Source organism: Aythya fuligula, chromosome 3 (genome assembly GCF_009819795.1).
Source record: "Aythya fuligula isolate bAytFul2 chromosome 3, bAytFul2.pri, whole genome shotgun sequence".
NCBI classification, from domain to species: domain Eukaryota; kingdom Metazoa; phylum Chordata; class Aves; order Anseriformes; family Anatidae; genus Aythya; species Aythya fuligula.
In genome coordinates this window covers 83,599,006-83,617,323 of record NC_045561.1, presented here as the reverse complement: position 1 = coordinate 83,617,323, position 18,318 = coordinate 83,599,006, and the positions used below count along the sequence as shown (strand labels likewise).

The 18,318-nt window shown below is 41.8% G+C and overlaps 1 protein-coding gene across 1 annotated transcript in view; it reads right to left on the bottom strand.

Moving 5' to 3' along the window:
* PEX7 (peroxisomal biogenesis factor 7) overlaps positions 1-15,807 on the bottom strand; it is a 43,638-nt gene extending 27,831 nt beyond the window's left edge. Inside the window, exons 1-5 of the mRNA XM_032184883.1 lie at positions 15,654-15,807; positions 15,150-15,207; positions 13,530-13,680; positions 9,478-9,555; positions 8,486-8,594 (exon numbers count right to left, since the gene is read on the bottom strand). Coding sequence (XP_032040774.1) covers positions 8,486-8,594; positions 9,478-9,555; positions 13,530-13,680; positions 15,150-15,207; positions 15,654-15,801 — 544 coding nt within the window. The 5' untranslated portion in view covers positions 15,802-15,807. The remainder of the gene's footprint in view (positions 1-8,485; positions 8,595-9,477; positions 9,556-13,529; positions 13,681-15,149; positions 15,208-15,653) is intronic.
* Between the last annotated feature and the right edge of the window lie 2,511 nt (positions 15,808-18,318).

The following is an 18,318-nucleotide window of genomic DNA, read 5'->3' as shown; positions in this document are numbered from 1 at the left end:
AACCTAGGACAGGATTAATAAAGCTCATGACATTCCACACAAAAAGACAGAAATAGAGCAAATACAAATAGCAGCTTTATTTAAATCACCCAATAGCACTCTATCAAACGCACAAAATCTATTTGTGTGTAGCACAATCTAAATATCAAATAAACAATTACAAGTGGAAATGTACTGGTAATTTTTCAGTCTGACATGAAACGCTGTAAAGTAAAAATCTGAAGAGCCTCTAGTTACCTCATAGCAGACCTCAACAGAGGCTTTTTCTGAAAAGAGTGAATTGTTGAGAAAAAAAAAAGTAAATTTTATTTCAGTTTTCTGAGATGAATAAATATAGTCTTGGGACAGAATTTGCATTTCCAAATCGACCAATTGACCTAACTTAGACTATCGTGTTATTAACTGCTCTTTAGCAAATGAAAGTCTTTCCTACATACCTAACTCTAGCCCAACTCACCCAAAACATACTTCCCTGTAAATAAACTGCTACTATATTTTTCTTCTCAACACTTACACATTATTTTACAATATAACATCCTAATATGTAATACTACAATCTGCAAGTGCTTCATTTTCTAGGCTGTGCTGCATACGACACTACCATGGTTAGCATGAGTGGTTAGCCATAAACTGAGGGCCAAACTCGTTTCCTGAGAAGTGCTGCAAAACAGAGGTTCATTTAGTAAACCTCCTTGGGCACGAGACCCAGGTGAAATCAAAATCGGAGAGGGGTAAGGATCTTAGGTCAGGAGTTGGCAGGGCTGATAGATAGGGCTTTAAACTAGAGTCGAAGGGGGAAGGGGCTAAAACCAGGCGCGCCGGTGAAGACCTAAGGGATGGTACGCTAGACTCAGAGGGGCTGTGTGCCAGTGGGGTCCTTTGGTCAGATCCACAAGGTGCTGAGTGTAAGGAGATGCACCTGAAGTGCTTTTACACAAACGCACGCAGTATGAGGAATAAAATAGATGAGCTAGAAGTCCTGGCCCAGTCCCGCAACTACGACATCATCGGCATAAGCGAAACCTGGTGGGATGAGTCCTGTGACTGGGGTGTTGCGATAGATGGTTACAGGCTCTTCAGGAGGGACAGGCAGGGTAGGCGAGGTGGTGGGGTGGCGATGTATGTGAAGCAGGGGCTGGACTGTGTGGAACTTCAGGTCGGCGATGGCAAAGTTGAGAGCCTCTGGGTAAGGATCAAGGGACGAACGAATAAAGGGGATGTCGTTGTGGGAGTCTATTACAGACCGCCTGGCCAGGATGATAGCGCCGATAAATTATTCTTTACAGAACTAAGAGAGGCCTTGAGATTAACTCCCCTTGTCCTTATGGGGGACTTCAACTTGCCGGACGTTAACTGGGAGTGCCACACGGCTGACACGAGCAAGTCCAGGAGGTTCATGAAGCACCTAGATGATAACTTCTTGGTACAGGTGCTAACGGAGCCAACTAGGAAAGGTGCCCTCCTAGACCTGTTGCTAGAAAACAGAGAGGGTCTGGTGGGAGATGTGGTGATTGGTGGCCGCCTTGGTCATAGCGACCATGAAGTGGTTGAGTTCAAAATCTATGGTGACAGAAGGAAAAGTGCCACCAAAACCTCATCCCTAGATATGGGGAAAGCGGACTTCAGGCTGCTCAGGGAACTAGTCAGTAAGGTCCCCTGGGAAACTGCTCTTGAAGGCCTCGATGTCCACCAGTGCTGGTCACTCTTTAAGCGATGCCTCCTAGAAGCACAAGATAAGGCAATTCCTAAATATCGCAAGTGAGGCAGGCGGGGCAGGAGGCCAGCGTGGCTAACCAGGAATGTTCTAATGGAGATTAGGCGGAAACAGGGAGTGTTTCGCTACTGGAAGGAGGGCCAGGCGTCATGGAAAGAATACAGGGATGCTGTTCGTGTTTGTAGGGAGAAAGTTCGAGTGGCCAAAGCACAGCTAGAGTTGAAGCTGGCTGTGTCTGTGAGAGAAAATAAAAAGGTTTTTTTTAGATATGTAAATGGAAAAAGGAGAACTAAAGAATACATAGGGCCGCTCCTTGATAGGGAAGGTCTCCTCACAGACGATGACGTAGGCAAAGCAGAGACGCTTAACGCCTTCTTTGCCTCTGTCTTCAATGCCGATGATGGGCTTCGGGACCCAGGGTGCCCTGAGCTGGAGGACCGGGACGGTGGGGATGACAAACTCCCAACTGACCCTGAACGTGTGCGGGATTTGCTACTCCACCTGGATCCCTACAAGTCTATGGGTCCGGATGGGATTCATCCCCGGGTGCTGAAAGAGCTGGCGGATGTCATCGCGGAACCTCTATCAATTATTTTTCAACGATCCTGGGAATTTGGAGAGGTCCCGGTAGACTGGAAGCTGGCAAATGTTGTGCCGATTTTCAAGAAGGGTCAGAAAGAAGACCCTAGCAATTACAGGCCTGTCAGTCTCACGTCAGTGCCTGGTAAAATCATGGAGAAGTTGGTTCTCGGACTTATTGAGGCGCACCTGGGGGACAAAGCAGTCATTGGTCCCAGCCAGCATGGGTTTGTGAAGGGTAGGTCCTGCCTAACTAACCTGATTTCCTTTTATGATAAGATCACCCGTATGGTGGACCAAGGGAAACCAGCTGATGTGATTTTTTTGGACTTCAGCAAGGCTTTTGACACGGTTTCCCATAGGATCCTACTGGACAAAATGTCCACCATACAGCTAAATAAAAACATCATACGATGGGTGAGCAATTGGCTAACGGGCAGGGCCCAAAGGGTTATGGTAAATGGGGCTGTGTCAGGCTGGCGGGGCGGTCACCAGTGGGGTCCCTCAAGGCTCCATTTTAGGGCCGGTACTTTTCAATATTTTTATAAACGATCTGGATGTAGGAATAGAGGGTATTTTGAGCAAGTTTGCTGATGACACCAAACTTGGAGGAGTTGTGGACTCAAATGAGGGTGTAAAGGCCTTGCAGAGGGATCTGGACAGGTTGGAGAGCTGGGCGATCACCAACCGCATGAAGTTCAATAAGAGCAAGTGCCGGGTCCTGCACCTGGGACGGGGAAACCCTGGCTGCATGTACAGACTGGGCGATGAGACGCTGGAGAGCAGCCTAGAAGAGAGGGATCTGGGAGTCGTGATAGACAGCAAGTTGAATATGAGCCAGCAGTGTGCCCTGGCAGCCAGGAGGGCCAATCGTATCCTGGGGTGCATCAAGCACGGCATCGCTAGTAGGTCAAGGGAGGTGATTGTCCCGCTCTACTCTGCGCTGGTGCGGCCTCACCTCGAGTACTGTGTGCAGTTCTGGGCACCACAGTATAAAAAGGACATGAAACTGTTGGAGAGTGTCCAGAGGAGGGCTACGAAGATGGTGAAAGGCCTTGAGGGGAAGACGTACGAGGAACGGCTGAGGTCACTGGGCCTGTTCAGCCTGGAGAAGAGGAGGCTGAGGGGGGACCTCATCGCAGTCTACAACTTCCTCGCAAGGGGTTGTCAAGAGGCAGGAGACCTTTTCTCCATTAACACCAGTGACAGGACCTGCGGGAACGGGGTTAAGCTGAGGCAGGGGAAATTTAGGTTGGACATCAGGAGGGGGTTCTTCACAGAGAGGGTGGTTGCACACTGGAACAGGCTCCCCAGGGAGGTGGTCACTGCACCGAGCCTGTCTGAATTTAAGAAAAGATTGGACTGTGAACTTAGGCACATGGTCTGAACTTTTGGGTAGACCTGTGCGGTGTCAAGAGTTGGACTTGATGATCCTTAAGGGTCCCTTCCAACTCAGGATATTCTATGATTCTATGAAAACTGTGCTGGTATCTCTTGAAACAACAGATTCCAAATGAAACCATCCACCTCATTTTGTCATGTAGATTCAGCACAACAGTGCAAGTAAATAAATGATATTTTAATTGCTTGTAGCAGAAACAGCAGTTTAGCTAAACTGCATCAAACCACAGTAACGTTGCTGTTTGTTTGCTCTTTAGATGCTTGATTTGTACAAAGAGTCACGCAGTAAATAGAAACCTTTAATTTCTTTTATCCCTTGAGGACAGGGATTCAAATGAGGTCTTGCAATGCCTTGAACCTTGCTCATGGTGACATTTCTTTTAACACCTTCACAGACAAGTAATCAGAGAAGAACTCACAAGAAGCAAAGGAAGGACCCCAGCCCTCCTGCCCATGCCTTACATAAACTAATGGAATAAAAACTTTCACTGAAGTATTTTGGAACTGATGTCAGTCTTCTGTTGTAGTACAGCAGTGGTTTATTTCCTCTTCTTTTTTTTAGGAAACCCGATAAATATGAACACATTTGGAATTACTTGTCTGCAACCCCCACTCCAAAGACCTTGCTTTGCCTTGTGCTACTTCTGAAGAAGAATACAAAGTCAAAAACCTGACAATCCCAAATTTGGTCCAGGAACTTGCACATGGAAAACATCCCTTTCTTGAGGAGCTGTGCTCAGGGCAGTTTTCCTATCCCACTAATTTGGTAGATGTACACCTTCCCCAGCTCCTTCTTTCACACGCATTCAGATCCCAAGCACAGGAAGCTGTGCCAACATTACATGCCAACACAGTTCCTGGATCTACAGCTCGATGACCCCTCAACTACACACGTCAGTCAATAAAAGACAAATAGGCAAGGAGACAAACATTTTTAAAGGCAATTCAGTGTGTCAGGGCCCGCAGTAAAACCTGACCTGACTAAAAAGTTGCTCTCTATCTATTTTATAAGCCCACTTTAAGTATTGAAAAGCTGCAATGAGGTCTCCCCGGAAGCTTCTCTTCATTCGTAAACCAGTAAAGCTGTAATTCCCAGGTATTTTTGTCAATGTAAAAAAAGAAAAATCAAAAATGATCACACTTTGCTGTAGCATGAGAAATTTATTCATCCTGGGCCTTCAGTGTGAAAAAAAAAATGTATCTTTACTTATATGAATTAACTGTATTCTTTGCTCAATGATAAATATAGACATTACCTTGCAGATCTGAGAACCACTTCCTTACCCTTTGTTAAAGATATAATAAAAACTATGTATCTGCCCTCATCAGTGAATTTAATGACTGCAGTAATTACTTAAAAATCATTACTAAGACACAAGCTAACACTCATTCTAAATTTGGGCCTAGCTGATTCCTAAATACTCGTATTTTCGTTTGCTAGTGTCATATTTGTATTGAATAATACTGTAGTTATGCAGCTAAGGGCAAAATAGTTTTCATTAATGACTTCCCATTGGTAAATTTAAAGGGCAATAAAAATGTTTGATACTATAAAAGATGTTTTCTTTATAAGCCACAGGACTAAGCAAGGCCTGTTGCTCTGAAGTTGTGGAGGGTCATTCAGTGAACTGATTTACATTTGCCGACGAACTACCGCTGCGTGCATCTGGCACTCTCTGTACGTGCTGCTCAGCCATTTGCTTTCCAGGTTAAAAAAAAAAGACCTTCTGGGCAAATGACACAATGACTCATTACACCCTTTTAGCCATGAACTTACTGTTATTTGTATCATTTCTTTAATGACATTTTCCACATCACTGTTTTTTCAGCGTAAAGGCAGACGTTTAACAGGGCTCTGTGATGGTGCCACACGCACACGTGAACGTCCTGCTCAGCAGCTCAGACATTGTTACTGACATCACTACAGGATGTATTTACATATACAGAATTAACAGATTGTTCTGGTGCTATTAACATCTCTCATTTTCAAACAATAAAAGGTAAGTCAATTACTTAATTGCTTTTTAAGAGTACAAATGATTGTACACGAAGATTACAGCATTATAAAGTACCTCGCGCATCCCTGCAAATGTTAAATGGAAACGTATTTGATGCTGAATAAAAGCTAATTTAACTGAAGCTTCAGACGTATTTATTGCCCGTAAGGTAACTGCATTTTATTGTCAACTGCACGCAAAGCTAGTCTTCTTGTATGTATTCAGATCAAAGACTTATGAACAGAATATTTTATGCCTAGCATCAAATTCTTTTTCATCTTTTGTATTACAGACTTAGGTTTCTTATTGTATTCACTCATTCTTTTTCTAGTCTCATGATAGCTTGAGAGAAAGTCCTATTCCAAAAGCAAGCATTTAATCTTATTAGCTTCAGGCAGAAGTTGCCTGGGCCAGTAACGGTCCTCCTGAGCAGCTATTTTGCTATGCCCTGCAGTTGTGTTAGATTTTGTCTTCAGTGTTCACAAACTGATTAGTTAAGCAGAAATTAAACTTCTGCTGGCACCTATGTGGATTTAAATAAAGGAAGCAAAAGGGCAGTGATGAGGCACAGGTTCCTAAGTCTCCTTCCATTTTGCTTATTTTCAGAACAGATACATGGAAAGACATGGAAAAAAGGGAAAAAAATAATTTACCTAAAATTCCCTAAATTTCAGGTAAAGTTTAGGTGCTTTAGGTCAACCTCCACAGTAAGTGCATGAGAAAGAAGCAGTAAATGAGACACAAATATAAGTTCAGTCATCAGTGAAATTAACTTTTCTGTCCCATAATTTTCTGTCATCTGTACAGCACGCATGGATCAAAGCAATTTTTTTAATTATTATTTTTTCCTGAGGAGGTCCAGCTTCCAATATAGCTCTACTTGACTTTCATCACATATTTTGACCACCACCATAGAGTGTAATTAAACACTGAAGAGTGAAATAAACTGAGTGTACATCTGATATGTCTTTCTTACAATACGGAAAGAGTTTTTGCACCCAGGGCAAGAGTCACAACTACTTCTACTACCTACAGTCCTGCTGACTGAAGAAAAAGCTCCCAGTTTGTTATTTTTAGTAGTAATCTAATCAAACCAAACCATAGGAAAATTCCAATGTAAACTAAAAAACATAACTTCAAACCAAAGATTTTGCATAGAAGTCATTTCATTTAGGAGTACACTGAATGTTTTATTTTGAAAACATAAGAAAAAAATCACCATTTTGAAGGCTTCATTTTCTCTTAATGATTTCATGCCTGATATTTCACTATAAGATTTTTATTTCATATCTGTGTAGTACTTGCAGAAGAGAAATCCTGTGTCTCTTGTGCATGTTGTTTTTCCTATAAGATACTATGGAGTCATCAATCCTGAAAATTTACTTCAATTAGCTTCAGGGTCTGACATTAAATGTTTGCCCCTTTCAAGAATTAAAGTAAAATTCACAAAAGAATATCTACTCTTTGGCATTTTAGCCAAACCTTTCAACAGCTGCACCCACCGAGTTTCTCAAAGCGCAAACAATTGTATGTTGCTTTACACAAAGTACCCTCACATACAGCATCTAACAATCAACGTTTGCCAAAGCTGTTCAAGTGGCAATGGATTAGAAGAGTTTGATTTAATTGCCTAGAGTATCAATTTTGAAAGAACTTGCTGGATCAGCAAAACCCTTTTCTTCATCTAGAACATAACAAATTTTGTATAAACAAGACTATCATGAAAGGGAGGCTTCTAAGCAGGTATAGAGATTACAACTTCTAGAATTTGAAAACAAAAAAAAATCCTAAGCACCTGCGTTTGGTCAAATTGTACTTAGAGAACATTTTGTGGTAAATAAATTGAGTCAGAAATAGCCACACAGATTTTATAAAATTAAAGTCAGGTCCACTTTTTCCACTGTACTTCCCACAGAATTGGGAAGACCGTTATCTTTGTGCATTGAATTTCTCTTTAATTTTAGCAGCAGGAAGACATTTCTACTTGCTTACCCTCTTGACGTAAAAGCTAAACAAATTCTCTTTGAATCACTACAGAAGTCCAACAGACTTGAAATCAGAGACATTTAAGCCACTAATTTAGTAGTATTTGCATTAAGGCAGCATCTTAGTGCCCTCAGTTTCTAACTCTGTGGCTCACAGCAGCCCTCACCCCATCCCACCTAGTCAGCTGCTGATGGTCCACTGCTCCACCAGGAGCAGCGCTTGGAAAATGCTGTCCCATCACTTTAACGTCTCTCTGCCTTGTCTCTTCCACTGCAGATGCATCCAGCTCAGTTATGACTAGATAAGTCAGCAATATTCACAGCACCGGCAGATACAGAAAAGTAATTGATGATTACTGTTTCTGAAGAACCTGACACAGTGATCTCCATCAGCACTGGAAACAATTCAATAGTAATTGACTGTGTTTTTCACAGGCCTAACAGAATGCTGATGCTTGAGACAATTTTATTGAAAGTGTAAGCCAGAACAGAAAATAAAGTATGTAGCATATTTTAGTGGTTAGTAACAAGAGCCAGGTGAATGGATGAGATTACATAAAATCATAGAAAAAATTGCCACAAGGTCACTAAAGTGACTGCTAGAAAACTGCTGATCCCAGTCGGAACAGCCACCAAGAGAATAACTTAGAGGTGGTAAGAGAACTTACGTCCAGCTGCAGCAATACATTTATCTTTCCCTCTTCCATTTTTATGTATGAGGCACAGTACCACCTGCTGGACTACCACTGAACTAATGCAATACCATTTAGGCTTTTTTGTTGTGAGAACTCCTTTACCATCATGCTTACCTGAGGCAGATGCAAAACAACCAGGGATGTGAGGAGACCAGATAGTGCTGTAAATGACCCCTTCGTGGCCTTTAAAAGTGCGTAAAGACTTCCCCACAGCTGGATCCCACTAAATAAAGCGAAAATAAAATTGTTGAAGTACACATGCAGTAGTAGGAAAGGACAGGGTTTCATGTATGTAGGAGATTTATACATACAGGAAGGACTAAGCTAACTTCTTTTTACCACTGATTAAGGAGGTATTGGGGAGGCAAGGACAATCCCCAGACATGGACTGTATATCTCGAAACAAGACACTGGAACTCATGATAAGGAAGCGGCAGACGGACAGAGAAACAAACGTAAGGACTATAAATCTCGAAACTGGACATTGGAATTCATTATAAAGATACAACAAACGGAAGAATTGGCAACAACCAGCTCTTGCAATTAAGAAACCTGCCAATTCAGCAGATTCCTGACCAAAGGTGAAAAGTACACTGTGAGGAAGACTCGGGGTCTTCCTCCCAAAGACCCCTGCCCACGTCCCAAAGACCCCTGCCCACAATTCTTGGAAGGCTCTACGCAGGCGCAAGGTGCCAAAAGGCTAATTAGCATGAGAAGCGAGGGAAGGCGGGGATAGGTAATGAATATGTATAGGTGCTTGTAGAATATTGATAGATTGATTGTATAAATTCAAGACTGCTTTCCGCTTTGGGTATGCACGATAGGTGGAGAGATCCCCCGTGCATCCAGCGCTGCAATAAAGAATATACCACTTAAAGGAATTTCGGCTTCGATCTTTGAATCACCACATATCATGAAAAGCACTGGTAAGCTTAAAATGCTGTCAACTGAAGGATAAAAACCATCTCAGTTAAAACAGAATTGCAGCCTCAGTTTAAAATGGAGGAAAGGTTAATCAATTTTGTTTCTTAACATGAAGAACTATCAGTTCCAAAACAAATGACATTCTTTGCTTTCAGAAAAAAAATAAAATAAAATAAACATACCAGCTTGGCTGTTTGATCCCATGAACCAGACACCACTAGCTGCTCTCCTCTAGTTTGGCTCCAGTCAACACTATATGCCTACAAACGATATAACAGCCTGGTTTAGAAAAAGCATCACAAGTTTGAAACTCTAGTTAGCCAAAGTTCCACTAAATACACTTGGATTTGCAAATTATACCATAATCAGCAAAAAAACACATTGGTCAAGCATCACAGAGCTGCCAACAATGCTATTTACCCGAGCAAAAATTAAATTCAACATCTCCATCTGGCATTAAAGGCACCTATAGCCTCAGAAAAGTATCCAAAAATTAAAGATGGATCAAAATGGAGAAGAAAAAAAAAAAAAAACAAAATCCACAAAATCTACACAGACCCACCATCACTATAAGTTTCTAGCACAGTAAGAAGCCATAACTCAAATTGATTCCCGATCTCTGATCCAGTTTTATTCAAACATCCAGTTTGTAATTGCTAACAATGTAACTGACATCTCTCTTCAGAACTGACAATGGAGTTGACTGTGAGATTTTAGCTGACTAACTGTAAATGCTTTTTTTATTATTTCTAATTCTCAAAAGAACCGCATGCCATCAAACACTCTTGATTTTCACATTTTCCAAGTTCTACGACATTCTTCTTTACTATCCATACCCTCAAACAAACAAAGCAAAAATAAAAACCCCATTTCCTTAACGACTAATCATTCCAGCTACTAAGAAAGTGCTTTTCTCTTTGAAGCTGAAATAAGCTCTCTCTTCTCTCAGTTTATTCTAACGTTGATCCCCCTATCTTGATAGAGAGTACCTTAACTCTATCCACCATTGCTGATTTTTCAGCTCTGCTGCTCCAGCAAAAACATACAAGCTCTAAGGTGTCAGCTGGGACAGTCTCATTCCAGCACAGCACTGGATCTAATCTGCAAGTCAACATATTAGAGGCTGCTCAAGCAGTGCAGTGCAGTTTAGCCCCCATAATCATGCATTAAATTACAGCAACCCTGTTTCGAAGGTGAAAATGTTTTGACCTGTGTCACCAGAGGAAAAGCAGAAAAGTTAGACAGAAAATGAAGTAATCTAGCAAGAGACAAAGTCTTCTACGGAAAGCGTCCTGCATGAGAAAGGACATCAAGGTATTATTATCTACCTCTGGGCATTTTCCTTCACAAAACAATTTCAGACTACGCTGGATCCAGTTTAAATTAACTGTTTTTCATCTATGTGCTCATTTCCCCAAAGGTGAAAGCAACCATTGCCCACAGGAAAAGCAGCGCAACACGTACAACTTTTCTTCTTAAACTTGCAATGCCCCACTTCCATATACTGGAAGGGTTATTGCCCTGGCACCCTTTTGTGCTTTGTGTTCTGTGAGGAGTTTATAAACCAAATGAACACGAGAATTACACACTATTTGATGAAAGCCAAATAACTGAGCTGTAATTCTTCAGTCGTTTTTCTTTTTTTTTTCCTCCAAACCATGCCTTTACTCCCTTGACTATTCTACCTTTGCCAGCTTCCTACCAGTACTACAGCTCCTTATTCAACCTGCCTCCTTCTATTAAATTATTAATAAAGGAGACACACAAGTACCTGCTCATGTTTTAAAATAGAAGACATCACATTTTTCCAACTGGCTCCTCTCCTTCCCCATGAATCTGGGGAGTAGTCTTGCGTTATACTCTTAACATGTTGTTTGGCAATGCCCCTAAACATATCACTATGCCTCATTCGTGCAACAGCCCTACAAAGTTTGCTCAGTTCAGGTGCTGGGCTAGCATACTCACGCCCAGAATTTTCAAGAAATGCAGAAACACGTGCCTCTGTCACACAGTTCACCTAGCCCCACAAATTCGGGATGCATCAGATGTGCCGTGCAGATAACACAAAGTGCACGTATGGTTTACAGCTCCCTGGCAAGTTATCAGAAGGCAGATCTGTCGAAGACACGCAATGACAGCGATCTGCACGCATATGGCAGGCACGGCTGAGGCTGCCCAGCATCCTGCAGCTGCACTGCAGGTAATGGTACCTGGACAAGTTCTCCTCCAGGCAAGGATTACAAACAGAGCAGACAACAGGCTCTGAAAAGGCAAGAGCTGTCTTTCATTTGGCACATGTCAGGTCTGGGTAATGGGAAGGGAATGAAAAGAAGAAAATCATCCAGCATAAATTTACAGATGCTTCAACAGAAGCTGTGTTGAGTAACTGGGAAAGTATAGGAATACAGTACAAACCTCAACTGTTACTCTTTCAGTGCTTTATCTTCAGTTATGAGATGCTTTATTAATGCCTTAATGCCATAAACACCAGTATGAAATGTCTCAGGTAAGATGAAAAGAAGATGAATGAAAGAAGTTTAAAAAAAAAGTTCAATATAGCACTAAAAATCACTTTACAAGACAAAGTTAAAGTACTCTGTTGTCTCACATTCTAGTGACACTTCATCAAAACCAAAGTTACACTAATTTATTCATGATAGTCAGCAGTTGGTTAGTGCTGGAATAAAACTCATTGTCCTTTAACAGTAAAGATGCACTTTTAAATTAAAACTGTACATTCTGTTTGAGGGGGGACAACGATCTCATTTAGAAAACAAGAAACCAATCCCCATCAATCTTGCATTAGAATTATTACAAAACAGTGACAAAATCATCACTAAAAGTGTCAGACAAGGATTACGGATCAAGAAGGTAGTCAATCATTTTAAAGAGCATTGTTTGCCAATGTTTACCACGAACTCTTTGTTATGTTCCTGCTGAAATCTCTCCTCTTAACATACACTTACAATAAATACAAAACTTTCACGTCTCACAGTAAACCCACGTGCCCTATACCGTCTTTCCAACTCACGGTTGAATGCATCCACCTCCCCACGCTCCCTGCTAAACCAAGACTTGGACACAGAAATTTTTACTTCACAAACAACAGATGGTGTAGCAAAACCAAAATAATTCAATGGCCAGAATTTCAAGGAGAAAATGATAGGGTCCAAAAAAAAAAAAAAAAAAAAAGCAATGTTTTGCCTACATCTTTCCATCAGTCTTTGAACACTATCATAAAATAGTGACCACAACCACACTCATCTCTCACAATTCCTTATTTATCTAGTATATTTATTAAGCTAAAATAGCTACATTACAAGGAAAAAAAAAAGGTACAGCAGACAAATTTTAGCTTTGTGCTTCATATCAGAAAAAAAAGAGTTCTTTGTGAATATAAAACTGGATTCCCAAAATATTTTTTGTTGACTAAATATCCACTAGCTTATTTCTTTCAGATAAAGTGCCACTAATTCAAGCTAAAACTGATCACACAAAGTACAAAGACTTGAGAAAAAGGAGTAGTGTGTCAGAAAGAGAGCATGGAAAAAAAAAAAGTAGAAAAATTGCTTGTGGCAAGATAAGTACGCTGAGGCATAAAAGGCCTTTAGAATATGCAGATATATTCATGAACGTGAATATAACATTTTCTCTAGCAATATTGCACTGTATAAAGAAACAGATTTTAAGCAAATCAAATTCAATGGTATCAAACCAAGGCTAAAAAATACACACTATCCCAATATTTGATTACTGTTGTCTTGAGCAGGATCTCAGTGATGCTAATATGGAAAAGGATGAGCAGTTACTGGGTAGAACAGAAGCCCTAAGGATCCACATTATTTGTATCATTCTATATCCTCAAAGATAATGCTGTTATATAGCACGTCAGCTGCCTGATTTAGACCTATCCAATGATGTTCACTGAAGCCACAAAATGACTTCAGGACTCTCATACTATTCAATGACTACTTAGCCTAGAAGAACACACAAATGCTACTTCTGAATATATTAGATTTATTTATTAAGTGGTGTTTGTGCATTCATATACTGTAGTAGATGAATACGTAGAATATATCATTTACTATATATTCAAAATAATGTTGTTATAAATTCAAAGCATGGACCCAAACTAAGTTAAAAAATAGACTGCAAAAAACACTTTTGACTATGAGTCCACACCTTTAATAATTCAAGCATTACATATTAAATTCTTCAAGACTGCCTGATTTACCTCTTGAGTGTGCTCTTTATAGACTTGCAGTGGACCTTTGGGTTTAGCCGTATCCCAGACTTGCAGAGATCCATCCCCGCTCGAAGTGATCAACACGTGCTCATTGTTCTCACTCCACGTCACATCAAAAAGGCCGTCGTTCCAGTCATAGCTAAGTGAGAACAATGAAAATATTTGTCCATAGGTAAGCACAATGCATAAGTCTGGACTAGTTACATGCGAAGACAGTATTTTTTTTTTAGAATTAAACTCTTTACCATTCTAAACAGCTTTTTATTTAAGTTTCCAGTGAGTCTCCTTACAAGTAGCTTACTGGATATAATGCTAACCTTTACATGAATAGGTTGATTAAGGTCAGAATAGGTTGATTAAGTTACAGCATGGATGAGCTAAGGATCTGTGACACAGAGAATGGAATCTGGATTTCAGTCCTTAACTGCTGGGCAAGCAGAGGTAAGAGATGCCACATATCTCATTCTGATCTACGGTTTCTTCAGGATGTTGCTACAGAGGTACTTGTCTGTAACAACTGTGGTAAACAAAGAAATAAAATGTTTGTGTTGGGAGGGCTCTAACCAATCCACAGCATCATTAAGAAGCTAAGTCAGAATGAAAAACCAACAGAAAGATAGTAATGAACTTACTAAAGATCTCTATAACTCCTAAAAAGGGCTTTCAGCACAACAATTCATGGTGTGGGATCTAATCCCATGTATTAGTTGCTCTGCAACAACTATCAGTGACAATGCTGTTACCTCATAATAAATACAAAGTTATTTACCCCCTTTTCTCTGAAGGTTTAGCTAAGTTCAGGTTGAACTTCACGGCACCTCACAGTAATTATAAGGGAATGGCACGCACACTGAAAGTTTCTATAGAGAAAATGACAAAGCCTGATGCTCGGGAAGGTACAGGACTTTCCATCACAAAACAAACGGAGTCTCCGGGAACAGAGAAATGAACACTACTGAACCAGGGTGCTTAGCAGAACCAACTGTGCTTAACAGCCTCAAACAGTCTTGCTGTAAAATTATGAATTAAAATAACTTCTCTGATTAACTGCTTGTTAAGTATTTCTATTTCATCTCTCTTCTTAATCTAAAGAATTGCCATCTCAAAGCTTCTTTAAAAAATGATGGCCCAGTACCAAACCCTTTCCTTCCTAACCTTTCTTATCTTTCTCCCTTCAAGATCAGAGACCAAACTCCCAGAACACTCCATCTCCTAGAAGGGACCTCCCTAACTTGCCACAGCTCCCTGCTCTATTTTCAGTGCAAGCCAATAATAAGGACAGAAATATAGCTAACAACACACCCATAAAAACAAACAAACAAAAAACTTAATTTTAAGCTAGGACATGAGGGCTACTTTTAACTTACATTGCGTGTTTGCTATAAAATGGTTTACACTTGGGGGTAAATCCAGGTTATGTCTTGTAACAAGATCTGTACAATGTAAGCCAATCATTTATACCCAAATACACGTATTTAGTAGATAATACAGCATAGACAATACTTTATATCACTAATAAGTCTGAAAAAACACTTGGGTTGGGTTTTCTACTCACTACAATATAGGCTTACGTTTCTTTTTTAGAAGATAAAATGTTTCCTGAGTTACCTCCTGAGCAGAACAATCCCAGCTCCTTTTTGTTCCAGCACTGCCAGAGTTCCACAACCTGAAACACCGAAATACAACAACACAGCACAGCTCACTGCCCCGTGCCAAGGGTTCTGCCATGTCCCCAGGCAGTCAGTAGGCATTCGGATGGGGTCTGAGCTGCTTTAAGAGGCCAAACAGTTCAGGCCTGTGCACAAACAGCTCGTTGTCCCTCGTGTTCTCCAAAAAGAGTGATTTATTTACATCAGGGTTTCGTCCCCCGGTCCACCTGTGGATGAGGCAGGTGAGGAAGCAACTCACGCACAGCAGGGCGCGTTACCCGTGACCTGGCGTTACCCACATACCAGCACGGGGTCCCTTTGTATCTCCTTGATACCACAGCGGGCACCACATTTCTCCCTGTCTGCGGAAAGCCAGTCTGGGCGTGCAGACACAGCTCACCCACACCAAAACGCGCACCGAGCCGCCGCCATCCCCCATACCCCCCAACCCCCCGCCCCGCACCTGCGATGCCGTAGTACTGCGCGGCGGCGCAGGCGGCGCGGCCCGGCCAGTAGGGCGAGAACTCGGCCGCGTAGCCGTGCAGCCCCGGCAGCCGCAGGGCGGCGGCACCGACACCGACACCGGCACCGCCATCCCCGGCCGTGCCCATGGCCCCGGCTCCGGCCCGGAGCCGCCGCCCCACAGCCCGCAGGGCCCCGTCCGCAGCGCTCCGCCCGCCAGGCGGTGCCGAGCCTGCGCCGCCGCCATTTTGAGCGCGGGCAGCGTGTGGGGAGCTGCCCGGCCCGCCCTGAGGGGGCCGCTGCAGCCCGGGGTTGCTGGGGTCTGGCTCGAGGGTCCCGGAGGAAAAAAAAAAACTAATTTCGGGAGGTGCCACCGAGAAATGTGTGGCTTGGTACTGCGGGGAGCTCGGCTGGGTACCTGGGTGGCTCGCGTAATGGAAGGTCACCTGGCCGCCGCCGTGCCTCCAGCTGCTTTCTGCGCTGTGCTTGTGGCAAACAGTGCTGTAAAATCACCCTTTGGTAACAAAGCGATGGCTTTCAAACTTCAAAGGTAGCCCCTTCTAGTGTACGCCAAGTAAGACATTCATCAGCACGCTGTATCAGCTTGAATAAATGTTTTGATCACAGTACAGCTATGTATATTGACTGTCATTTTTCCTTTTCAAAAGTTCTAGGCTATTTCATCTTCTAACCTGTTGAACAGATCTGCATATATATGCATATATTCATAATGCAGATACATATAATACATATAATGCACATATATATAATATATATGCGTTTTATCATTCTTCTTGTCATACAGTTAATGCTTTATGGAGGTCCTCTTACCAACAAGCTCAAGTCTTCTTACACCCATGACAACTTCTGTTTAAGTCAGTGGGAGCTTTGCCCTCAAAAGGAAAATAGAAAATAAGTATTTGACCGAAACAGCAGCTGCAGCCTTAGTTATATCCCATCTTGTACATGATAAAGGACTTTAAAATACAAGTGCAGAGATGACTCCAGTTGGACGCAGATTACCCCAATTACTTATAATGACCTATCTCTATGTGTAGATAAAAATACAAAAGTATTATTTTACACATTTGGAAGGTATGGTGAAAGCAAATGGGATGATGTAATTGAAGTTGAGCTTGGAGTTTAGTTATGTATTCCTGCTATTCCTGTCATCCTTATATTTAAAATTAAAATCTACAAAGTCTGCTGTAAAGCCACGGGAATGTCTAATTCTTTAAACTGGTACTCACATGCAGATCACTGAATCCTTTGATACCATAGTAAAAATGAAAACAAATAAGTTTATCCAACAATCTCCAGGGCTTTACAATAAAATCAATCCAAATTCAGCACAAGCGAAGCTCAATTTAATGCATCCTCTGGGTTATCTAACAAGCACAAAACTTCACAGCAGCTCCTAGATCCTCACAACTAGCAATTTATAGGCTTAATTTATTGCCAGACACTATATGAAATCAGACTACTCAACCCTGGGGCAGAGGAATAGCTTATTGAATTGGCTGCTCCAGGTGGAATTCCACCAGTTTAGCCTGTACATTAAAACTAATGGATTTCTTCAAAATGGAAATTAAAAGCCAGTCTTCTGAGGAAGTGTTTTTAAAATAATTGTCCTTTGTGACTGGGATGCCAAGAACAACATTTGAGAAGATAAATACCCATCACAGTGGTGCAGTAAATAAATTTGGGCATGGCCTTTTGTGAGCTATTGTTTTGTTTTCAAGGGATTGGTGGTGGGAAGTCCAATTACTCTACAGACAAGTTATCACTGATACATCTGAGAATCGGAAGGGTTTCATCAAGTGCATTTTCAGGTCCAGTTATCTTTTGTTATCAATGAAATTCTGCAGAGGTTATATCAACAGGAAACAGTCCTTATCAGTGGCCCAACTTTGTTTTAAAGACAGATTAGAAGAGGTTTTGTAGACACTAAAGATCAGGGAGCGGGCAGAAGGTTACAAGGAAGTCCTGAGGGAAGGACTTGTTCCCTAAATAGGTTTTTTTCCACAGACGAGCTTGTAAATTCAGGTTTTGAAGGCCCTTAGAAGAAGAAAAATAATATGGTGAATAAAAGTATTTGCATAGGCAGAAATAAAAGCTATTTCACAAGCTGAGAAACATGACTATTTCCTCCTAAGGCCCTGGGCAGGTAAGTTCAAGAAGCATGAAGGGCAACCAGTAACAGCAGCGTGTTTTAGGCAGCTGTTGAAACCCAAGTGCTGCCATCCCTCTCTCCACCAAGTCCCACACAAGCCAGAAAGTGTCGTTAGATGGCAGCCGTGCTCCACGCAACAACCGAGAGCCCAGCGTTGCAGACAACGGTCCCCAAGTACACCGAGATATTTTTCCTAAGGCAGCATTATCACTTCAGTGAACTGATTTCGGCACGCTTAGCAGGCTCTGTTTATACCGCAGTCACTTCTCTGAGCAGAGCTCATAATCATGCCCCTTGCTGGCGCTAGAATGGGAGGTTGAGATGCCTACAGCAATATCCTTGCATCCAGTTCAGTGTCTTGTCAGGACACCGATCCCTCTTCTGCTACAGGCACACAGCTATCTATCGTAGCTGAAATTTCCGTATAATCATAAGGCTGTATGAGTTGAAGCTTTAGGAAAAGCATTTAATATCCCAAGGTTTGCGATACGGT